The sequence below is a fragment of the Lutjanus erythropterus genome, chromosome 4 (assembly GCF_056507025.1).
Source record: "Lutjanus erythropterus isolate fLutEry1 chromosome 4, fLutEry1.hap2, whole genome shotgun sequence".
Taxonomy (NCBI): Eukaryota; Metazoa; Chordata; class Actinopteri; order Lutjaniformes; family Lutjanidae; genus Lutjanus; species Lutjanus erythropterus.
The window spans coordinates 34,682,928-34,709,184 of record NC_139320.1 but is presented as its reverse complement, the minus strand read 5'-3'; the positions used below and the strand labels follow the sequence as shown (position 1 = coordinate 34,709,184).

The following is a 26,257-nucleotide window of genomic DNA, read 5'->3' as shown; positions in this document are numbered from 1 at the left end:
CAAATTTCACTCAACCTCCTCCCTCCTCGCTTCCTCACTCGAGACAAAAGTAACAGACTGAAATTCAGACAGATAAAGAGACGTTCGTTTCAATATCTGGGATGGATGCAGACAGTCTGTCAGAGGCCGACCAGCAGCAGCAGAACAGAAATGAGAGCAGACAAATGAGAGCGAAACCACTTCAGACTGCAGCGTTCCGTCGGAGCTTAGACATAATAACAGGGTTTTAGGTGTAATTTTTGAGGTTATATCATGTAGTACCCCTGTAATGGCTGTCAAACCTCAAACTCAGCGGATTTAGTCTTGGGTGCAGACATAAAAAAAATACTTGATAGAAACTAAACTGAACTAAATAGGAATAAAAATGTGTTTTACAGATCTGGACTTGTGTTGTGAGAATACGGGATGCAGTGGAAGCTGGGGGACATTCCTTCCTCTTATGATCAAAGTGAGACTCATGCAATGCACTGAACTGGACAAGGATGTACTTGATCATCTCCTCTTTTTCCATTAATAAACATGATATGAAGGGGCAGCTGAGGTCTGGAGAATTTCTGGTTCGGTGATATTAAGGTGGAATCGCCGCTATTTGCAGATAGTTGTCCTTTTAGTTTTATTGGACTGTGACCTCTGATTTACCAGTGTGATGAAACAGCAGCTCAGTGTCATGCTGTCAGGATGAAAATCACCTCTGTCTGACAAAAGCCAAACTGCATGAAAGAAACAAGGTCCAAGAAATGAAGCAAAGATACACAAACCACTGGGAACATACCAGGGCACAACAACAACAACAACAACAATAATAGTAATAATAATGAAAGTTAGCATAAAAAGGGCAGGAAATACAGGAAATAGATAAAGGAAGGAGGACATTCTTTGGATGAAGACATTTGAACTGCTCTAATTATACTATTTCCACCACAACATAAGCACCTTGGAAAGATACTATTGAAAACTACCAGAAAAACATATCAATCAGGGTAAACATATCTAAAAGGGAGCTAGCAAAATCCAAAGTGCATGAAAGAATCAATGTCCAAGAAATTAAGCAAAAAAAAAAAGAAAAAAAGATCAAAGTTGAACTGGCAAAGAAATGAGGGAAACACTAAATACACAGAGTGGCTAATCAGGGACAGATCAATTAATCAGTAATCAAAAATGGTGGGAAAAGGAAAAAGACAGGAAGTAAAGCAATGGAACCAAGAGGCAAGAACTTCAAAATAAAACAAATTAAAAAAAATAAATAACTAAACTAAAACCCCAAACCAAGACAACAAAGACAAGAATCACAGATTCAGATCAAGTGTGCATTAGAGGGATTAAATCTCTCATTTGGACTGGACCGGAGTGCCTCTGGGAAGTTTTTTAAGTATAACATGGAAAAGGATGAAAACTCTTTTATATAGACGTGGGTCATATACCAGATAAACAGTCCAATAAGGGAAAACAAATCAAATAGGAAACTGGCAAGATTCAAAGCGCATGAAAGAAATAAGGTCCAAGAAATGAGACAAAGATCAAAAACACTGAGAATTCACCAGGATACTTGTCACAAAGGAGAAAGACAAACTGGCAAAGAAATTGCAGAAAAGCACCGGCTAAATACACAAGAGGGCTAATCAGAGGCAGATGAAACTAATCAGTAATCAAAAAGAGCTGGAAAAAGACAAAGACAGGAAGTAAAGCAACAGAAACAACAGGAAAGGAGAAGAAAGAAGAATTTCAAAATAAAACAGGAAACACCTAAACTAAAACCTAAAACCAAACCAAATCCCCCATTCAGACTGGGCGGGGCTGACTGGAGGAAAGTCTCTGAATCAGGACATGTAGCTGTTTATCCCGTTTACACCAGAACCATGACCAGGACGAGCACCGTGGAAATGGATGGATCAATGATTAAACACCACTGAAAACTCCTCCGTAAACCTGGGTCATATCCTGAGTGGGAAAGCCAGGATGCATCCTAATGATTAACTACTTTCTACAATAATAGAGCATATTTTGGTTCAGCAATGTGACTTTGCTCCCCTGATGCTGCAAAATAAATCTGCACAAGTGTGACACAGACTTGTCTCTAAGCTCACAGACGCCGGGCAGGGTGTCAGATACACAACACTTAAATTTCCTCATTCTGAATGGTGAAATCTAAATGCTAATGCAGGAGTGAGCGGGGGTGGTGGAGGGAGTTAAACTGCTCAGAAGCTGCATGGAAGCAGAATGAATGAGCACCAAATCTATTCATGTGCTACCCTGTTTCTTGAATTGAAGGTTGTGGTCATATATGATTGCAGATATCTGGAACATGCAGCATTAAAATGGCTTCTATGCCTGCTGAACTACCCTCATTTAGCAGTAAACGTCAAAACCGTATATGTTATATATAGTATATCCATATGCTTGGTAGTTAGTTACAATGTGTAACACTAGCTGCTCATTGATGTTTACCTGCATTTTCCACAATATTTCTTTAACTATTCCCCTTGATATATTAAATATCTGTACATGGTTTCTGATTGATGCAGCTGCAGCTCACTCACTGATGATTTAGCCTCTCTGGCGATGTGTTTGTTGTCTCATGTTGCTTTGAAAACTCACATATCAAAGTGCCGATTGTCAGAGCTCTTTCATAACTAACAAACGCTGATGAACGGCATTCAACCTAACACGACCTACCTTTGTAGCAGCATTTGCAATGGTGATTTAAATACTTCAAAGTTAACACCATGATGTAGACAAATTGACATAAACAGACATTTACAAATCTAGAATTGCTTGATTGTTTGCTAGACTGTGGATAACAACAGTTTTCAACATGGAAAATGGATAAAATAAACACAAAAGACATTCATTGTTGGATTTATCAGTATGGATTTATTTCACCACGATTTCAAAAAGTCTGGGTATGCATGATAAATATCAGGGCCAATAAATTATTGGCCACTACTGTCCTATTCTGCTATATCAGTCTATACTGGTATCGGCTTATATTAGCTGATAAAAACTGGCTATATTAACATATGATTGGATAGATTGTCAAAGCATTTAATTTGACTTTTTAGGCAAAACGCTCTACACAAGCTAAAGTGTATTTGTGACGTTTTTTGATGAACTTCACTAGAAAAAACAAATGAACAGTTGAAGAGTCAGAACGGTTATTTGTTTCCGTTGTCATAGTGATGTCATGTAGATTTGTTTCAGTCAGAGCTACAGAATATTAAACCAGCTTGGCCTTTCTTACTCTCAGGAGTGCATAAACTACAGATTACATGAACTTTTTAAAAAATACAAACTTGAAATTATTGGTTATCTTATCAGCATTTGTCATGTTATTATCAGTACTGTCTGAAAAATATCCATATTGTGCATCCCTACAAGAGATGCTGAAGCTTAAGGCTGCATCGCAAAGCATCTGAAAGAGATACCGTTTCACTGAAGCCGAAACTGTAGGCACAAAGGTAACGTTATTGTTAACCTTTCCAGCTCACCTTATTTCAGGCCCCCTTCACTTTTCCAGCAGTTGGGAAATAGCAGACGAGACTTTTCTTGGTCTTGAGAGGCTGCAGCATTTTTTAACTGACACACTAATCTATACTGTACATTTACTGCCAGATTAACAGCTTACTGCTAACATTTTACTCCACTCTGCTCACAGTCACAGTATTTTGCAAGGACACTGTCAATGCATCCTGAGCTTAGTGCCACCCAAGACAAATGTGACTGATTTAAAGAAATACAAACAGAATGTTTTTTCCCCTATAGCAGAATAATAATGTGTGGAGCCTTACCATAGGACAATAGCTAGCACAGGTAGATCTACCTATGCAAGACTATAAGAAGCAGTGATGAAGAATGAAAGACATGCAGCAGTACAAATATTTTGGCGCAGTAATGGCTGATAAGATGATCTTCAAGCTTCATATGGACACTGTGTATAAAAAACTCACCAGCACATGTTCTTTTATCACCCCAGGCTCCAAGGTTTCAATGTTGACAACACTTTCAATGTGTTTTTCTTGTTTTATCGAATCAGTCCTTACGTTTTGTTTTGTCAGCTGGTACGGGTTACTGACCCTCAAAAACAAAAGCAGACTGCAGGGTATTGTAAGTGTGTGCAACAAAATCGCAGGTACAGCCTCGAATGACCGTCATCATCTCACGCTCACTTCACTTAACATGAACGCTGCGGCCGCGGTGCCCCCCTTTGAAACTTCCATTCAGGAGCTGAATAACCGTTTGTTTGTTTCACATTAATGGAGCTCAAATTAAGGCTGGATTTTCACCTAATGAGTGTCTGTTTATGAGTGGTAAGAAATCATTAATAATCTTGTAGAAGGAGTAGATGTTTATAACAGTTAAATTGAGCAATATGTTAATGGAGTTTGGCAGGCAGTGAGACAGGCAGCCACTTAAGTCATCATCCAGAGTGTGTTATTTCAGATCAGTGGGCTTTTGTATTTAGAATAATGGGCTCCATTTACATTAAAACAGAACTGGCAGTTATTTCAGAGCAATTAATTTACAAGGTTGCATGTATCCTATGTTCCTGCAGACCTCCTGCAGCCTGCCTATCTCCACTGTTGGGGAGGAGGTTGCAGGGGGAAACAACTTGCTTCAACCATAGATCATATATTCAACAGGATAACAACCTATATGATATACAGTCTATGACTCCAAGTCAGTATTTGGAATGCAGTACTCATTTTTTCTTTAAAAACTAATCCGTCTCTGCTACCATTAGCCTCTTACATAACTCAGTGTGACTGTGTATTGTATCTATTATATTTATTGTATTTATTGCCTACTGTTGGTTAAATGGTTGGTACTACTGCTGTAGAACATGTTGCTCCTTGGGGATAATACATATAAGCTTGAACCTTGAATGTGATGATAAATATGGATTATATAGACAATATAAAATATCTATGCCCTCTTCTTATCTGAGCTGAGTTATTCTGCATTTTACTTAGCAGCCCCCCTCTGAGAGCCATGATGATGTTCAGTTTGTGTTCTAGGCACATGTGCACAGCATGAACAGGGAAATACACTCCCAAATGCATGCATAGATGCAGTACTACACAGGCTCGGTGCACACATACAGTATCTGTCGTGCACAAGAGGAGAGACTGGAAATAAATAAGTGAAATCACCAATGCTGTTATTCAGAGCTGGACAGGAACAGCATTGTTGTGTTGCTGAATCAATAAAGGCCATTTGAAACAAAATAAAATACATCATACACGATCCATGCCACACCAGTAACCACATCAATAGCTATAAATCATATCAATGCTCCCCAGGGAGGAGACATGGCATGAGATTGATTACAGAGCTCTGAAAAACCAACACAATTAGATTCAGTATCAGGAGACAAATGATACCCAGGCCGACTGTAGCGGTGTAAATGACCTGGACTTTCATTTCAGGTGGCAAGTTATTAGCTTACTATCAACCTGCTAAATGTGTGAATGGGAATAATAGTTACTGACACAGAGAGAGACTGTGACAGAAACAAACCTGCTCAAAGAACTCGTCCATGAAGCCTTTCTCCATCCCCACAGCGACTTCATCCTCCTCCTCCGTTGTCTCCTTCCCCTGGACACACACAAATGCGAAAAGGAATTATTTGACAAGAAAGGTGAAACATGCAACTCATCAACTGAAATAATTCAAAAGACTTTGATGTAAAATATAAGACATGCTCTACAATAACGCTGGTCATAACTGTAATGCATAATTCAAAGTTAACTAGAACAGCGTTAGCACTGACTCTCACCTCTCCACCCTTCAACTGATTAGAAACAAGGAGCACTTAACAACACTTCTAATTAGAACCACAAGTCGAGTGATTAGCAGGTTATTATTAAATTAGGACCTAGGGGAAGAAAAAAAACTTGACTTTTACTCACTTCAGCGTGCACACTCAGTCACCAGCATTTACAGATACATACAAACATTTCAGCTTGAAAGGATAGTTCAGTATTTTGGAAACCAATATTAGACATTAGATGAGAAAACCATCAATTATCTAGTCAAAGACTATGTTGAAAAAGAAAACAGACATTGATGTGAATTGTAGTTTCTGTCATCAAAGTCCAGAATCTGTCATGCATTTGTTTTGGCATTATCCAGTTGAGAAGAATTTCTGGCAAAAATCTGTGTGTAATCTTATTGTTAAAAAAATATTCATGAGGGTTTCGCTGTATCTTGTTTTGGAGGACTGTATTGGTTGGTCTCCTGGAAGATGGTGCAAAGGAGGACACTTAAAATATATGCAAGCAGGTCATTATTCCATCCACAGCAATGGCCTGTTATAATAACTGTTAAATAACACACCTTAGAATGCTCTAATTGACCAATCAGATTTGAGTATTTCACAAAGCCATGTAATGAACATGATTAACCTTATTATTATGATGGCAATATAACTACTATACTATTATATCATAAAAAAATTTGCAGTGTTTTCTGCAGCTGCAAAATGGTATATGTAGATCAGCAAGGTCTGAAATTGATCAGCAAATAAGGCTAGACACAGAAGGATGCAGCTTTTCCATTTCTAACTCAAACTACTACAAAATTAGATTTAAATGGTCACAAAAATGACTAATTGGGCCTTTAAAGCTAGTTGGACACCAAAAGAGAGCTTCCAGCAATCAAAAATACAACTTAACAGTTCAATTTATCTTATAAAGTTACAACTTCTCAAACTTTCTGGCATCTATCTAATTCATTCTGAAATACTAATTTCTAATTACATATCAGTCATTACACTGCATTAGCTGGGTTCTCATGCAGCCTCGTCTCATTCATCTTGACTCTGTCAAACTAATTCAGCTCCCCATTAGTGGCCACTGACATCCATTTTCTTATCAGCACTGTGGAGAGTATAGCTTCTATATCTTCTTCTGACTGAAATTATTCTCATTCCAAAACATTTCCAACAGCAGGGAAGGAACATAGTTTCTATGAATTTTATGAACAAATCTGATTATCCATCCGTTGTATATTTTTTTCTCACACAGGATATGACAGTAAACTAAATAACATTGGTTTGGACTGTTATAAATTTAATATGTCACCCTGGAATATATAATGTGATTCTTTTCTTTGTACTCTCTTTATTTCATAGATATTTCATGGACAAAAACAATCCCAAATTAATGATGAAAGGAATCTTACAGAATCTACATACAGTAGGCGTTGTCAATATAGAATCTCATATAATTGATATAATTGTTACAAGTGATATAGCAGGTTCCTCGTTGTGTGAATCAAAATAATGATTTTATTTTTCTTTCTTGTCAGCAGCAGCCTACTTCAGCCTACTCTTACCCTCCCAACTCTGAATGTTTCTTTTCTTAAATCCTCAGTGACCGACAGCTTGAAATCCCTGAAGTGTTGTTTGTTTAAAATGAGGGGATTTCCATGTGGATCACAGGAGCAGTGTTGGGTTGTGGTGTGATATTAGAGTATAAAAATGCATTTTCCATACATTGCCTTTAAAAAAACAAAAAAACAAAAAAAATAAAACAATTTCCTGAGTACCCTTCACATTTAAAAACAAATCTTTAAACCATTAGGTCCAATAAATATTTAAAATCCACAAAGACTCATATCAAGATATTATTTTCATGCCATCCATGAGTGCAGACAGTCGACCAGGTTCATCCAGACAAAGTCTTTAATGTGAATCCATTAAAGGCACCAGGAGGCAGGAGGCAAGAGAAGTTGGTCGAACCATATTCAGTAGAGGGAATGAGCTGCCATGGATGTATTAAACAGTTAACTCCTTAAGTGTGCAATACATCCAATATTCCAGTATTGCTACATGGACAAACAGCTAATGTTAGCTACACAGACCAACACTCAAGTTACATCACTTTAACTTTGTGATACTTTACTGATTACACTGTATCAGGTAATTAATAATTATTAGAATTTTAAAGTAACCCTCCCAAGCCTGGACACATGGTGTAATAAAGAACGGTTTGGTGTGGGTATGGCAATGAGGAGCATTTGAGGAACTGCAGACTATTAGAAGCAGAGAAAAGAAGCAGCAGCAGCAGGAGGTGGTGGAGGAGGAGGAGGAGGAGGAGGAGGAGGAGAAGGACAGGCAGGGAATCAAAATAAGCTCTGAGAGCACCAGTGGTGTGTTCTGCCTCCACAGAGAGATGCTGTGTCTCCTGCCGAGAGAGGAGGTTTTACTTTGAGTGGTCAGGAAGGGAGAAGACTGAGTGGAGCAGTGCACCCCAAACCTCCACCTCCCACCCACATCTGAAGCTCCTGCTGAGCCTCAGAGAGGCTGGGAGAGGAGACTTCAATGTTTGACTCAGCCTACAGACTTGGACCTGACTGTCCACACACACAGCAGATGCTCTGAGCCAGACACGCAAACATACATGCACACTACAGCTGACACACTGATGATACACACTCTGACAAGTAAGGGTTCCAGAAGGGTTCTTCCTGAAGGGCTGACGTTTTGCCTAGAAAAATTAGCTTCTGAAGAACCCTTTTTAAAGAGAGGGTCCATCAATGGTTCTTTGTAAGTCTAAGGGTTCAATTACCATAAGAACCTTTACATTATCAAGAACCCTCTTTGGAACATGGAGTTTGTTGAAATCCCTGAAGAACTCTTTTGTCACGGATTCTTTGTGCCTTAATAGGTAAAACATTTTCTTTAGAACCCTCCTGAGGGTGTTCTAGATGAAAACCCTTAAAATATAAACGGGTTCTCAGTATCTCTCTGGGTGGGTCCTAGATAAAACCCTTGGAATATGCAAGGGATCTTGGTAGAACTCCCTGAGTATGCTTTAAATAAAACCCTTGGAATATAAAAAGGTTCCTGGTAGAACCCCCTGATGGGGTAGATATAAAAGAGCTCTCTGTATAAACCCCTGAGGGTGTTCTTGATAAAACCCCAAAATATTCTCAGTACAACCCCCTGGTTTGGTTCCAGATAAAAGGCTTGGAATATAAGAGGGTTCTCAGTAGAACCCCTTGGGTGTGCTCTAGATAGAACCAGTGGCATATAAAAAGGCCCTGTATAGAGCCTCCAGAGTAGGTTCTGGGTGGAACCATTGCATCAAAGAAGGGCTCTCTGTAGAACCTCTCATGGGAGGTTCTCGGTGAAACCTTTCATGCAGCTGTGACCCTTTTTATTGGGTCTGAGACAAAACTCTGAATGAGTTTCAAGTGGAACCTTAGTAAAATGTTCCACCAGGAACCAAACAGGCTTCTCCTATGGAGACAAGCCTAGGAACCCTTTGTAGTCCTAGTTAGCACCTTTATTTCTAAGAGTGTACGGAACAACAGACAGTTAGCACACAGAGAAAATGAGCAGGTCCTCACCAGGCCACAACCTCTGAATCCAGTCTGCCTCTGGGGCTCACACTTGGGTGAAACACCCCGGCAGGAGCAATGGCCTGATTATGCTGTTTATTAGATTAGAGAGTTGTTCTAGGCACCATGCCAGCAGGGAGTCACTCCATAAAGACAAAAGCCAGTGTCTGCACATCCAGTGTAAACAGGAGGAGGAGGAAATACGGTCCGTGAGTGAGAGAGAGGAGAGAGATAAAACAGACATCTAGCGAGCAGCAGCTGCAACAATCACAGCTCATGTCAGCACAGAAAGAAAGAAGCAGAGCAACACAATACTTATTGAAAGCCATGTGAAAGTGTAATTGTGTGTGTATTTATATATATTTTAACTGTTTAACCATGGTAATTAGGAGTAGGACATGATTTGCGGAAAAAAGGCCATTATAGATGATCCTCACTGAAGATATGTAAAGGTTAACTTTGATGTGATCATACAGAGTACAATTATTCAGTAAACTTCTCTTCATTTAACCCATCATAGTATCGGGAGCAGTGGGCAGTGCAGCACCTGGAGACCAACTCCAGTACCAAGCTGGGCATAACATACATATCTTTTTTTTTACGGTGGAGGCATGCTGGAGAAAACCCACACAGGCATGGGGAAAACATGCAAACTCTACACAGAGAAGTAGCAGAAGGTAATGGCAGTGTTAGCTGATTATTCTGTATTGCTTCACTTTTACTGCTTTATGATATGATATGGTGGAGACTATAGCTGCTATCTTAGCCCACTTTCTTTCTTTCAACTCCTGAGTTGGCACTGCTGTAAATTTCCCAAAAATGTATAACACGTTTCAGTATGTTTCAGTGATTAAAAAAAAACAAACAAACAAACAATGTTTAGCTTGGCGAGATAAGAAAAGTAGTGTTGGTTGGTAGACCTAAAAAAGTTGATAAGTCATGTTGGTTTGAGTATTTTGGATTTCCTAAACTGAGATAAGATAGGATTCCTAGGCCAGGATTTGCTTCTGTAATGCCAACTTGAGAAAAATCTTATTTTAGGCTTTTTTCCTATTTCAAAACTTAAGATAGGAAATTTCTGTAATACAGATAATTGTAGAGAGGAGGAGGAAATACAGTCCATGAGTGAGGCAGAGGCAACAGATAAAAAAGAGCAGCAGTGAGGAGCAGCTGCAACAATCACAGCTCATGTCAGCGTAGAAAAAAAGAGAAGCAGAGCAACACAACAATATTGAAAGCCGTGAAAGTGTAATTGTATGTGTAATAAGAAAACACAGAGACGTGTGTTGAGGTGTAAGTCATCCGGTTAAAAGGAGAGGGAGTGTATGGTTTTAACCGAGAATAAGAGAGCAGTGAGTGACCGTTCAAACGGAGATGGAAACCTTTGTGGGCAGTACTTCATTGTCCTTTTATGTTTCCGTATTAAAGCGGACCTATTTTCTGCATCTGTATTACAGCCAATTCAAGCAGCTTCCTGTAGTCCCATTAGAAATGACTCATAAAAATCTGTGTCAGCTGCACAGAGGAATACTGAGAGCATTCCCAGATTTATTATCATACCACAGCTAGGTAACATTCATTATGGATGTGTGCTGCACCCCCATACACACACACAAAGTTGAACATTTGATTATATATTCATGTTTCCTACTGTAGGCAAATACAAAAACTGAATCGTACAGTAGGACTCATTTCAAAGCCTTGCGTCTCTATATTTCAGATGGCAGAGGAGACATGAAGAGGACAAGTGATGCTTCAGGTCATCGAGGCTCACTTTACCACTCACACACATATTCTTCCACTGTACAGTTGTGTAAACCCTCACTAATAACACAACATGCCTTCAGCCCAAACCTTTGCCTTATGTCACATGTGTTCATGTTTCTAGTGATAACCGTAATTATCAGTTTTGACCAGCATTCACATCAACATTGAAGTCATGAAGATGACTTGGGGAAAATCCATTACTAGTGATGGGGCTGTGTGAAACAGGGGAGGCATGTCAAATAATTTTTTAATTGCTGGCGAGGGTCTTCATCAGTTGTATTTTAGCAACTGACTCTTCCTAAGTCACACCCCTTTTCACTCTGTGCTCCAATGACAGCTGAGTGAGCTTGGTGTCCAGTGGAACTTCAGTCAACTTTCAGCATATTTTGAACAGAAAAAAATGCATTTAAAATACAAAATACATCCTGTTAAAGTTGTATGTCCTTCCACATTTGACCCTTCCTAAGTCCCGCCCCTTTTAGTTCTGTGCTCTAGTGACAGTTGAACAAGCTACTTGGCGGACCATCAGTAAACTTTGTCCTTTCCTGTGCCTATGTGCTGGGCTTGTCTATGGTGAAAATAAACCCAGGTTTTAAAGATAGTTTAACAATTTTGTTGGGGGATACATAAAAAAAGAAATGGTCACATCTAAAGTTAGCTAATGTTAATGCTATCTAACTAGGTAGCTAACAATTGATTTAGTGCAACATCCAAGCTTGGTTAGAGGCCACCCCCAGGGGACAAGGGTCGAAACCTCAGGGGACAGAGACTGAGAATCAAACCGCGGATGTCTTTTAACACAGTCAGCTGCAGCGTCCATTCAGCTAAAGGACCAGGCCTGTTAGCGAACAGTCATGTGGGTATATCTGTGAGCTTAGCTAGCAAGTTACTTGCCATCTCGCTAACAATGGCTAGAAGAAGAAGAACCAAAAATATAGTGAGACACACCTTTGTTACTATCATGAAAATAGAGTTAGCCGTATTTATCATGTATGTTTGATCCAGATCAAAGCAGCTGTAGACGTACAGAATTTAAACTAGGTGATACAGCCAGTTTTTGGCAGATGATCTGCTTTTGGTAATATATGTCTCCAGAATTTAAAATGAACTGAAGACGAAGATGATCCAAAAATGCCTAAAGGCACTTTCTCTCATGGAAATTGAGAGTAAACTGAAAAACCTTTTGAAAAAATGAAGACTGGCCAGTGTCCTCACTTGTCAAATATGCCCAAAAAATGGGCCTTCAAAAGTTCATACACACACACACACACACACACACACACACACACACACACACACACACACACAACCATACTTATTAAAATAGCCATGTCCACGTCTTCAACTGCTCCCATGGTCAAACCATCAAGACTTTCACAGCCTGAGAGGTCTATAGTCTATGTGCATGCAAGATCAGCTGGTAGTAACAGTTCATTTTCCCTTGTGCAGCTGAAACTCAACAGAAAAACAACCAATGACCATGTAATTTAACAACAAACATAAATTAATTCAAAAAATAAAAGCAAATCAAATGATTTAATTTATCAAAAGCAGCAGAATGCTGGTGGCACAGAGCTGATGCTGACACAGCAAAACCACAAATCAACAAACCAGCCTCATGACTGACTGACTGTCAGAGTAAATGACCGGCTGATGGAGGAGGAGGAAGACACAGCGCAGAGCTATCGAGACAAGATAATTACACAACCGGGGAGCAGCGTGGGTGACGAGAGGACACAGGAAGTGATAGATTGAGCCGGCCAAATGTAAATCTCAGTCAGTCCCTTTCACATTACTGTGCTGTCTCCTCACTGACAACAGCACCAGAAGCAATCTCTGAGGAAAATCAACAAGTCTCCATCTTTGATTCAGGGCAATCATTGATGAATAGTGGGTCATTTTGACAATGTGGTCAGCTGGAAAAAAAATAATGTGGTTGATTTTCCTATCCATGTGTACTACAACTGATCCATGCACTCTTGCTGATAACTTGCTATTAAAATCACAGATCAATACTCTCTGATTTAAGATATATATGTGATACATTACTTTCCAGACAATCCTGTCTGCACACAGTGATGCTCTGGAGTACAGATTGTAGGAGCAATCACCGAGAAAAAAAATCCATTCTTCTGTTTTGCAGAGACACTTGAATTTGAATCTAGTACAACTGCAGATCTACACGCTCTGCTGTGTGTCTTTGATGATGGTTTCAGCAGACTTGGCACTTCTCGCAACCAGACACAGACATCAATTTCAGCCTGCCGTAATTGATTTTTGGATGACCTGCAAAGACAATAACCTAATATAGTTGTTATGGCACAGTTGTTACTAATTGCTTATTTGCACACCCATCAGAAACGAAGTAAAAGAATCATTCATGTGGAGTTGCATTTCTGGCATCCTGATGATTGTAATTCCAATGCTCACTTCCTTTTAGTTCTGTGTTTGGTCTCCATCATCTCTACAGGAAAATATCTGACTCGTTAGCTGCTAAATGCTCCACTAAGTTCCCCAGCCAATGGCTTTGTCTTATCTCTCAGGCCTTGTAGCAGGCTGAAAGCCAAGACACATTTTTGTTCTGGCATACCCAGATTAATTTTAAAAATTCTAGACAGCAAAAAACACATGAAATGGGATTCTGAAAATTATATCAAATTGCAGGTGATTTGAAACCGATCAGATTTCTACAGAAGAATTCAGTTCGGATGCTCCCACAGAGCACAACAGTCAGTGGACAGACACTGAAATAGATTGTCTGTTGGCACTTTGGGAAGAGACTTTTGTACACCAACTTGACAGCACAATTGTTTGGAGGGTGTCACCAGCACACGCAGTTGCTGACGCCTACGTTGTTACCACAGCTGCCCGTGCAGATAGGTTGGTGATTTGGAGACACAAATTCAATCTGATCACTTGCATATAACTGTGTGGACAGTCTGTCTTAAAGATTTGATTTGAGAAACAGATCTGATTTGTCTGCAGCCTGAACAAAAGCTAACGGTGTCTGTCAGCTGTTGGACAGACAGTTTCTAGAGGTATTTTTGCTGAGAAATGCAGCTGTTAGAAACAAGGTGGATAAAAGCAGTGAGATTAAACCAAAACAACGAAGAGAAGCTTTGAAAACCTTCAACTGCCTTCAATTTAATCTGCCTTCAGGTCTCCAAATTTGTAACAAGCTAATTTAAATTCTTGAGCAATTTGGTCTGGTGCTCATTGGTGGCTATTTCCAAGTTGAAGAAAAATCATGCCATTCACATATCTGCAGGCGTCATCATGTGTCAGTGAAAAGTGATGGCAGAGAAAATGGCATGGATGAGATGAAGTCAGCTACACGGTTTGCTGCAAGTGAACTTTAAAAAACTACTAAATTGGCATATCTCTTCTTATCAACATAACAAATGTTAAGGTAACACTCTTAGTAATTTCTACAGCAGGTTCCACATCGACTGCTAATGATGTCAGCAGGGCAGCTATAGCACTAATTATTGATTGGTTATAAAAAAAAACCCAACACCTGTGGTCCTTAAATAAAAAACAGCTCACATGAAACATGAAATTAAACAAATTTTCCAGTTTCTCAAAAAGTTCCAAGATGCCGGTTGCAGTTTGGTTGGCTTTAGGCACCAAATCTACTTGGTTAGGTTTAGTTTAACTAGGTTAGGCACCAAAACCAAATGGTAGGGTTTTAGTTTGGGTAGGTTCAGGCAACAAAAATATTTGTTTAGGTTCAGACACCAAAACTAATTAACTGAGTGTCCTTTGGTTAGATTATGCACCACAACTACTTGGTTAGGTTTGGGCTGGATTTAAGGTTTAGTTTGCATAGCTTTAGGCACCAAAATTATCTGGTTAGTTACAGGTACCAAAACTACTTAATTATGTCTAGTTTGGCTAGTTTAAGACACTAAAACTACTTGGTTGAGTTTAGTTTGCTTAGGTTTAGACACCAAAACTATGTGGTTTGATTTAGGCAACAAAAACAAAATCACATTAGGAAAAGATCGTATTTTGGGTTAAATAACTAACAGTAAGAGAAAGGATGAATGTATTAATAGTCAAAAAGTTGTAAAATAGTCAAACACAAAACTTTTGCACAGGAAACAAGGGTTTGAATCCCCAAGTAGATTCTTTCTTACTCTTTTCCCTCCATTCTTAAACGCCCTGCCACTGTCACAGGAAACGGAAATAGAAATCTACTGTGTGTAGAACCTGTGATCTTGTGTGATCTTTTATATACTAATTAGGTAGACTTAACATATTCTTGCCCAGCAGCACGACCACAATGAAAATAAGCACCTGTTGTAACCATCTGATTCTTGTCTTATATTTATATGTTTATGTTATTTCCTGTGACTTGGGTTTTTCTCTTTGATTTTGCTCGAATGAATAGTTTCTCAAGCATATGCTCTGCATTTCAGTGCAAAACAGATCTGGCCAAGGTTAACAAGAGGATTTCATCAGCCCTTCCCACAGCAAGCCAGGTTCAGGGGATACAAAAAGAAGAATAATGTGGGTGGGAGAGGAGATGAAGCCCTGCCACCGCAGCAGCAGCACAGAGTCAAAGTGTGTGCATGTGCAACAATTTCCTTTTCCTAACAATCCTCCTCAGTGTCCTCCCCCTTTAATCATCTTCCTTTTTCTCTCTCATTCTCCCTGTCCGTCATCCTCTCGCCTCCTTCTCTCTCGCTGTGCTTCCTCCAGACTTCAGCTTCACTACAGCGGCTGGCCCACACAACATGGACTCAGTTACCTCTGTCTCGCTCTCCCTCCTCACGCCTTCACTTTGTCTTTTCTTCTTTACATCCCACTACACTTTCTTAAGACCATGTCAACATTCACTTATCTGCTCAAAGTTATACTTTACATATTTTTATGCTGTGTCTGTATTATTACCTGGTCCTAAGAGAAGCATCTTATTTTGTAGATGCTTTCTATATCCTGTGGATACAGTCATTTTAGAGGCTGTGAGAGGGGGGCATATTAAATTGATGCACTTTATATTATGAAAAACAATGACGGCTGAATGGGTCAAGTCCTCAGGTCATGTGACTTAATGCCAACATTCAAAAATATACTCATCATTTTTATCAAAAACCAGAATGGCAGTGTATGTGGACAAAGACACTGGCCATGATGAATATGTTATGTTTAGGGAGATTTTATTTAAGAAATGTGTTTTTAAGGATAATTTTATATGCTCTTGTTAAAAAATAATGAATTAAATTTTGACAACATTGATAATCAGGCTCTGAATGGTATAAAACAGGGACAATCACTCATAGATATACTTCAATTTTAAGGCCTACACTCTACAGATAATCAATAATATATAAATATGGTATATTGGTTACCCTTCATTTTACTCTTAAATGTAAATGTGTATCACTACATCATCATCAAGAGGCTCGTGAGTTTTTCACTTTCTTTGTTTAGCTTCCTTTGCTGATGGGATATTGTTAGTGTAGGGTCACCACAAGGACAAAAGTAGAATAAAAGTAGGAATGCTTTGTTTATAAATGTTAATAGCTTGTTACATATTCAAAGATTAGATATAGATTAGATACTTCCCGTCTTAAAAACATAGGTAAATAATTTTGTTGAAGTGATACCCTAGATGGGGGATACAGACTGTAAATTAGAAAATAAAGGTCAAATTTTGGAAAAAAAATAATAAAATAAATACATTTTGAAATTTTAGTCCAGATGCATTAAAACCTAGCAATAGATTAATTTTCCACAATCTTTACAGGTGCATGGTCATTTAGGACTTAACTTAGAGTAAAGCTACTAGAAGGATCTTCTACTACTGTTAATATTTGGTTGATTTCTGAAGCTAGCTAGCTCATGTAAACACAGACTCCTCTGGTCTGCATGCTGTAAATCGTTTAATCTGATTTCAAGAAGAATCTGACAGAATATCTTTGTAGAAACAGCAAGTATCTCACTAATGGTCTCATTAACTTACATCATATAGAGGAATCTGTTTTAAACTGAAACGTTAACTAAAGTTAGAAACTCCTCATAGTTCAGGTTTAAACTTCTTAATCTTCGTTGTGCAATCTCTTCCTCTTCAGTTAATCTTTTCCCAGATTTTATCCCTCTTTTGCTCTCCCTCCCTTTTTCGTCTCTGTCTTTATTCCCTCTCCACCCTCTGCCTCCCTCACATCTTTCTGACCTTTCACAATGTAACCATCAAAGTGATGCCATTTAAACACGCTTAAATACAAATTTACAAACTGCCACACTACAAAAGGTTAAATAATGACTTATGTGATAATAGGGCGTCTTTCCACAAATCAATGATAATCAATTGCAGGCCAGAATTCACATGTCTGCAGCTGCCGATCCTCGCAGAGATAACTCTGTCTGCCACGGGGCCTCGGATGAGATGACTGACCTTTCAGACTAAATAGTGGATGCTTACTTCCATTTGGGCTCGTTAGCGCGTAATTGGCCGATGGGTATGGATATGAATACATAAATTACACGCTGTTGAGGATGTTCGTACACAATCTTGTTCACCCTAGGCATACGTGTAGGCAGCTGCGGGTGGTCGGCCAGTGTTCAGCGTAGCAGGAGTGGGTGAGAAAATGTCATAAAGCTTCAATTGAACTTTAATGACAGATCACAGGCAGGGAAAGGAGATGTGCTGTCACCACTTACCGAATGCCATGGCTTCACCCACCCCCAGTCCCTTCTCCTTCTTGCCCTGTGGAATACATTCAGAGCGCCTCAGTCTGCGACTCCCTGACCATGAAGGATCATGACAGCACCACCAACACAATTATATTATAGATATGGGAGAAATGTAACAGAGAGTGAGAGGGATGTCAAAGAATGGCAGGGTGTGCAAGAAAAAATCATGCCTGTAAGAGGAAGAGATGAACGAGCTTCAGGGCAAGAAGTCAAGAAAAAATTCAAGAAAAATATCAGAAAACAAGCGTAAGAATAGGCTTAAAATAAAAATATATGTACATTAGGGTTTAAAGTCATGATTACCTTGTATTTCGAATAATCTTATAGCAACTGAATAATCTATTATTGCCTCAATTAAGTGATAAATCTTTGGTAAATAAATACTAAAAAAAATGTCCATCACATTGCTGTTTCAGCATATGGCTTGAAGGAATTATGATTCTTGTCCATCAGGAAAGACAAAACAGTGTGACGAGTTCTTACAGTGACACAAAAGCTGCAGAGGAACAACACTGGGGTTTATGGATGGGTCTACAGAACTGTAGTCAAAATGTATTTCATTTAACCATGATTACAATCATTCTCTCACCTCAAAGTTGACATTTCAAGTGTCTTGCTTCCATATCAAGACATTTTTCAGAGGCAAGACTTAACGCTGGGAAGAATTGGATTTGAATACTGAAAAATGGTTGTGCCATAACCAAATGCCTACCATTTTTTCATTTAAACTAATGAATCTTTGATCAATATTTATAACAATGATTGCTTGAATGTGAAGGAGGATACTTATAATGATGAACCCACAGAAAATATATTTTCTCTCCAAAAACACTGTACACTTCTTCAGCACCAGCAGACAGACACAGTTAGAGACTAGCTGGTTAATGTGGAGCATTTAGCTCCTAAATTGCCAGATATTTTCTGCAGGAATTGGTGGAGACCAAAACCGGAGCTAAAAGTATGTACTCTGGCCTACTGTAGACACATGGCGGTTCAACATGGTGGACTATGTGGAAGAGGAGCTGCTGTCTTTGTAGAAATGCAAAGAGTTCTTAATTTCCTGTGATAGTACACAAATGAAAACGCACCTGAATATTATTTTTCATTTCTACAATATTCTGCCAATAGATCTCTATAAACCTGACACACTGGATCCATGGTCTATGTAGATAAAAATGGCTCATTCTAGGGCAAAAAAACAAAAAAAAACTCCACAACAATTCTTATTTTATACACTAATGAAAACATATTTAGGAACAGAATTCCATTTCTTCCAATAGATCATCCTAAACGTTCCATATTCAACCTTTAAAAGGTGATATTACTGTATGTCAGTATTCATTACTCTGTTGACCCCAAGAGCCCAAAAAGTTATTGCAAGTACTTATGTCAACTAAAACCATTGTCTTTCTTTAACACTAACAAAGTCATTTTTCTAAACTTTCATGCCTTAACCACAGAATGTCACAAAACGGTTGGTAACAGTTTGGTGGGCTTTGACAAATTATGTTGTCCTGCTGATGTTTATAAAGGATGATGATGATTGATGGCAAATAACGCATTTTGTTGTTTCCTTTGGAGGACTTGTTTGTTAAAAGTGCCTGTTCAGCCTCATGCTGGCAAGATTAAGCACATTATTACTGTATTATTATGAAATATCATCACCCAACAAAGGCAGACAGAGCTACTTAGAACCTAATGAGGTCAATGACAGTTCACAGCCGTAATCTCTGCAGAGCATCTGTGATAAAAGGCGTTATCTGTATGAGTAAAAAACACAAAAAAACCCAGTGCTGCTATCGATTATACGAGGTTGGCACATTACAAATAAAATTTTAGTAGCAAATATGACTCGAAGCTGATTTTTCCACAGCAGATGGAGAAAGTTTGATTACAGAATCGCTTACATTTATTATTAGTATCTCCATTAGATGACGCCTCGGGAGCTGCTACACTTCATGAGAACAAACAACAAGAATTTACCACAAAACCCATCAGCACACACTGATATCACACTGAGGCAGAAGACACTCTTATTTCATGCTTTACTGGTATGGATAAGGATGTTGTGTTGTGCACAGTGATTCAATGGACCAGCCATTTACACAGTTCAAAAATACCTATTAGCAGCCTGACAGATATTGGATATCATTGCAACTGTCACCTCATTTGCAAAGACAGACAAGTCCCTGGTGAAATGCCAGATCAGTCACACTCATTTCATGGCTCATCAATGCAATTATGCAGCCTCTATGTGTTTCTGAATAATGTGCATGCCTTTCTTCTGGGTAATAGTGACAATATAGGACAATGACAACCCATTTTGCCGTTATTTTATTCCCTTTGTCCACAATCAATTTTAAAGGGACAGTTTGGATTATTTGAAGTGGGGTTTTTACAAAGTATTTATGGATAGTCAGTGTATAGTAGATGGCGGTCGGCACGCCTCCGGTTTGAAGAAGCAGGGAGGAAACTAAGCAATGAGCTGCTGTGGACAGGGTCAGCAGCAAAATGTATTTTAGTCAAAATGAGTATCAGTGTAAGCAGATGCTAAATTTAGAATATTTTCATTGCTTAGCCTTGCCGTTATATAAACCATGTACGTCTCTCTCTAAACCAACCAGACTCCACTGGCAAAATCATTCATTTTAGAAGTTGCTGGTAAACCATTGTGTGAAACGGTTACTCAGTTTGTATTGTGCGACTTACATGAATCCGAACTAACCTTTTAACACACCAAAGTCACACAATTACACAAACAAACTAATAGGGCTGGAACGATGCAGTTATCTGCTGCTTTGATACTATCATGACAATTGGGTGCCAGTTGTACTGCAATCGTAGTTTGCTCTATAATATAATTCATACTTCACATGCCAGTCTTTCTGAGTTTTATTTCAGCAGCATCATTGCTGTACTGGATACAACAGTAGTAAATTAAATACTTTTTGAAGTAAACTTCTACATTTAGCTGTTCCTACTCATCAAGTAGTGAACAACAAATAAAATAGAAAATATAAATGTACTGTATATATTTGCTGTCCTCCCCTGGCACGCAATATCTCCTCCAAGTGGCAGGTGTACTTTTGACCCTTTTGGGTTGCTGTAGCTGGTCAGTGTGGAGTGTTGAAATCAAAGTAGGTAATCAAATCAGCGGCTATAAGTTTGTTTCCACAGATCAGAGGAAATATGTTCCTGAATGTCTGAATGTCGTTTTATGCTGAGCATGTGAAGGTATATGTGTCAGTTTGTTAAGAATATTACCACAGTTGTGATGCTAATATCCATTAGCACATCAGTGGGAGTTCTAATTATACATTAGCATTGAGCTAACAGACTAAGCCACGGTTATTTTTTATATACAAAATCAATTCAGGAATTGCAAAAAAAAAAAAAGAATCATGATACTTAAAGAATTGATTTTTTTTTCACAGTCCAACAAACTAACAATTGAGGCAATGGTAGATACGCAACTCCCGCGTCCTGCAAGGTAAAGTTACTGATTTTTCCAAAGGAGTCTGGTGGCTTTGGAGAGAGTGATATTTGGTTTATATTTGTTTCCATTCAGAAAAATATTTTGCCGTTGACCCTGTCCACAGCAGTAAATTGCTTGGCTTCCTAAACTGCTTCTACACACTGGAGGCCACTATCTACTGTAAGTCATACACATACACAACTCCACAATCTGAACTACCCCTTTAAGGATACAGGCTCATCTGTGAAAGCTGCTGGTTCCACCACCACAGATTGAGCGTTTACAGAAGGCTCGAAGCTTTGAGCTGAGGACAAATAAAACCTCTGACCCTCCACATTCAATGCTCAGTTCAACAGCAACCTAAGCGGCTTTTTACCCCCTTCGCTGTTGTTTGTGTCGCTGTCAAAGTGTCGACCGCCGTCAGGTTAAGGACAGAAGAAAAGGAGGTAAGGACAAGAAATACAGAGGGATAAAAAGGGAGATGGAGGTGAGCAGGGGCGATAATGAAAAGAAACATGAGAGTCATAGACACACACAGTCGCTGTGTGCTCCACGTTCACCCTATTAGTTAATGTGTCACTCAGGCAGTGACAGTGAGCAGCCCGGCCAACACACACTCTCAAATAATGGTGCTAACCAGAACTGAAAAGGTTCTTCAGCTTGTCCCCACTGGAGAAACCAGTTTGATTCATGGTGGAACCTTTTATAAAGGGTCCACTTGCAACACTCTCACAGGTTTTTCCCATCAACATGGAACTGGCCCTGTTCCAGTTCAAGCACCTAATTTTGAACCGTTCTGTTTTCCTTAGGAACCAATGTGGGTGTGTCATTCTCTACAGGTTGTGCCTCTGTTGATGACATCCTAAATAATAATGGTTCTGCTGAATACTGGGGGGAATGTAGATCGGTTCAGATAGTACCAAGGTCCCAAGGAACCTTGAATGGAACCGGTTGAAGAACCAGAGCTAATTTGGTGGAGAAGGGCTGTCGGAGAGTTCTACCTAGAACCCAGCATAAAGAGATATACCTAGAAGCACCTGTGAAAGGTTCCACCCAGAACCATATCTGGGGGTTTTTACCAGAACCACCTCCCACTTTCTAAAGGTGCTACAAAGAACCCACCCAAGGGTTTCTGGCGAGAACCTTCTTACATTTCAAGGGTTTTATCTAGAATTCACCCCGAGGGATCTACTGAGAATCATTTTTTATATTCCAAGGATTTTATCAATAAAATGCAATCAGGGAATTCTACTGAGAATGTTTATATTCTAAGGGTTTTATCTAGAACACCCTCAGGGAGCTCTACCAAAAAAGCTTTTTATAGTCCAAGGGTGTTATCTAGAACCCAGTCAGGGGTTTACACAGAGAACTTTTTCTTATGCCAAATGTTTTATCTAGAACATACCCAAGGAGTTCTACCAAGAACCCACTTATATTCTAAGGGTTTTATCCTCACACACCCAGACGGTTTTAATGAGAACCTTTTCATACTTTAGTACAGAGAACCTTTGACAAAAGAATTCTTCAAGGATTTCAACAAAAAGGGTTCTTTGGAGGAAGAGGATTCTTAATGGAACCCCTAGACTTACAAAGAACTCTAACAAGCCCTTTCTTCAAGAAAAGGTTCATCAGAAGCAAATGGTTCTGGGTAGAGCCCTTCAGGAGGAACCTTTGTGGAACCCTTATTTGTAAGAGTGTGCTAACACTGACTAACAAGGCTGCACAGAGAGGACAGGAGGGAGAAAGGAGAGGGGAAATGAAGGTGGGGGGGGGGGGGCATCTGATAAATCAGTGAGGGGAAAAGAGCAAAGAGCCATAATGTAGGAAGTCCCCATTACCAAGATGAAAGTAGAGAGGTTATTATTAAAAAGAGATGCAGATGGGAAAAGAGGTAGATACGGTCAATCAAATGATGAGACAGGAAAAAAAAACAGAGCTGATAAAACGTCAAAAGATAAACAATCACGTTTGATTGATAACAGCGGCTGTGGTGTGTGAAATCTGTAATAACCTCATCAGCATGTTTCCCCCTGTAGGTTTGAGAGCTCGAGGACGGCTGACAAACGCATCTTATCTGCGCCATCTGTCACTAAATCACTGCCTGGCCAACTGGGAGTGATGGGACGAGGTGAGGGGACGGGAGAGGCCGCGGTACGACCGTTTTACTTATCAAGACTGGCAGTTTTTAGGCAGCGAGCTAATGAGCTGCTCGAGGAGCGGAGTCGTAGGCAGGTGCTGAGCTCATAAAGTAGCTTTATGTGCATATGGGCAACGTTGGAGCAGAACCTGCACCCTCGCACACATATGAGCAAAACTCAATTTCCTGCCAAAATGACACACAAGCACATGGGTGAGTAAACTTACAGTGTGACTCTACAAAAACACAGAAACACGCAGAAGCAACGAAAGCTGCAGAGCTCTTCTTTTGGCTGCCCCCGTGCTTGTGAGTGAAAATTAACACCTATGTGATATCTTTGTAATATGTTACTTGAAGTTAATTATCTAAGCAGCTGGTAATGTAGCACAAAACAAATATTTTCACACTAGGAGACAAAAAGTCCCAAAAAATAATGGCAACATTTAACTGAGAGAGCAAGTCCCTCTAAATTAAATCTATCAACAAACACAGATTTAACAAACGCAGATATATAAAGCATTACTATCTGTCATCACTGTTCTGACAGCATGAAAAAGGAAATTATTGTTATATTCAGATTTATGAATATGATGTTGTTTGCTAAAATTAGATTAAAAAAAGAATATATCACAATACATTACAATATTGCAATGTATTGAAATATATTGTGATATACTGAATCATAACCCTCAGCCAGATGTTACAATCCACGATAAATACACTTTCTTTGTCGATTTCATTGTAATTATGTTAAAATATGACATGTTAAAATTTTCCAACTGGCCATTGTCAACCCATCAACTAGCATTTGGCGGCATATTTGCCCGCCACTCCCAGGTCCTAGAGCCCTCCCAGGTCTCAGCTGGGAGATGTATGTGACCGGGAAATTCACAGTGCGTACGCTACGTACCTTCACTACGTCCAATAAACACGTAAAAAGTCATATTATGATTATTTTGACCGAAATTGCAATTGCGACACGTGATACAATTAGTGGAAATGATCAGTTTTGCATTACAATTTTCATGTTCACTGAAAAACAACTCAGCAAGTAATAGGCACACAGACAGTGTATTGTAGGTATTAATGGAAGTGCATTGAGTGAAGTCTGTTTCTAAAACAGTCCGCTGAGCTTAACTGTATGATGGAAAGCCATGACAGTGTTCAACTATTAATTACATTCATTAAAGGACCAGTGCGCAGGATTTATTGGCATCTAGCAACGAGGTTGTGGACTGCAACCAACTGAATGTCGCTCCCCTCATGCTCCTCCTCCAAACATCTAGGAGAACCTATAGTGGCTGCACAAAATGCAAAAGGTGTATCTATACCCAGTGTTTGGTTTGTCTATTCTGGGCTATTGCAGAAACATGGAGAAATACAAAGATTCTTATTCTCAGCTGATTATACTAAATTTCATTTTGGCCATATTCTGCCAGTAAATCCCCCCAAACCTTACACACCAGTCCTTTAATTCACAGCAGGCTGCAGAGTCAGTTCTTAGTGTTATAGCTCATGCAATCTTACATAAAAATGAATCCCAGTGAGTTCCACACAGAGAGATAAGCAGAGTAATGGCCTCAGATTGGTACTTTATCTGCAGATATCCTGAGTTGAGGTATCAGATTTGTCATCAGGAGGGAAAAAGCAGGACTGATGCATTTTTAATCATAATCTCATCAGGCTTTCATATCAAGAAATCCTGACGCTGTTTTTTTTTTAAAAGAAACAACGGCATGTAAATTTCATCTTGCCAAAAGTCTAACCCCAGTCCACACTTTCTACCGGTTTTGTGGTGTGGACTGGAGTCTGTATGCAGCTTACTGAGACTTTGAAAGTTAATTTAATAGGTCAACTCTCTGATTTTGTTATAGCCCCCAACAGACTCCGCAATTTTATTTCCAGTTCACTCAACCAGAATATATCTTTCAGGGATGAGTTTTTTAACTATCTTGAATGCGTGCAGCCCTGTCAGACAGATCCATTAGACAGAAGGCATTAAATTGTTTAGCTGTAATGTGACTCAACTCTCCACACTCCTTTAATCCATCAGTTGTTGTCCACTGGTGTAGATCTGAGTTGTGGTTCCTTCAAAATAAGATACCTAAACTTTTCATTTCAGTAAATTCTGAGTATTTTAACAGTTTTATACTCATAACCCTGTATGGATATGATAGGATTTCTATCATTGTTGTACAGACTGCTGAGGAGTAGCATGGTCTAAGCTTGGGTAGAGTTGAGGGTTGGGGGTGTGGAGAGGGCAAATAATATTTGCATATTCATGAATCCTTGAATACAAAATGAAGGCAGGGTGTGGAACTATATGTAAGCCATTTCATTTGCAAAAAAAAACCCCAAAACATATCAGACATAATTTATTACTTCTTGCAGAGCACTTTATATTGTTTACAAAATGACTGGAGGTGAACCTTAAATGAAATGCTAACTATTTTAATAATTGATTAATCAGTTTTAGTAATTTATTCAAGAAAAAGGTCTCTGATTCCAACTCCTTAAATGTGAGTACTTTCTGTTTTCTTTACTCCTTTATGACAGTAAACTGAATATCTTTGGGTTGTGGACAGAACAAGACATTTGAGGACATTATCTTGGGCTGATTTTCACCATTTTCCAAACAACTAATCAACAATGAAAATAATCATTAGTTGCAGCCCTAGTTGGTAGTAAGTCATTGAGTTCTCAACAGCAAATCTCAGCAGGAACATTTGCTGCACAAGTAACAACATTTCTTGATTTGAAGCTGGACAAAAATTAACTGGTTCCAGCCTCTCAAATGTGAATATCTGCCACTTTTCTTTGTTTTATGTCACTTTAAA

General features: G+C 39.1%; 1 protein-coding gene across 3 annotated transcripts in view; it reads right to left on the bottom strand.

Annotated features, from left to right (window-relative positions):
• The window catches only part of stx1a (syntaxin 1A (brain)), a 98,045-nt gene that overhangs the window by 68,602 nt on the left and 3,186 nt on the right, over window positions 1-26,257 (bottom strand). For all 3 annotated transcript variants that reach the window (XM_084717780.1, XM_084717778.1, XM_084717779.1), the window contains exon 2: window positions 5,515-5,592. In XM_084717780.1, the coding sequence (XP_084573906.1) occupies window positions 5,515-5,592 (78 nt within the window). The remainder of the gene's footprint in view (window positions 1-5,514; window positions 5,593-26,257) is intronic.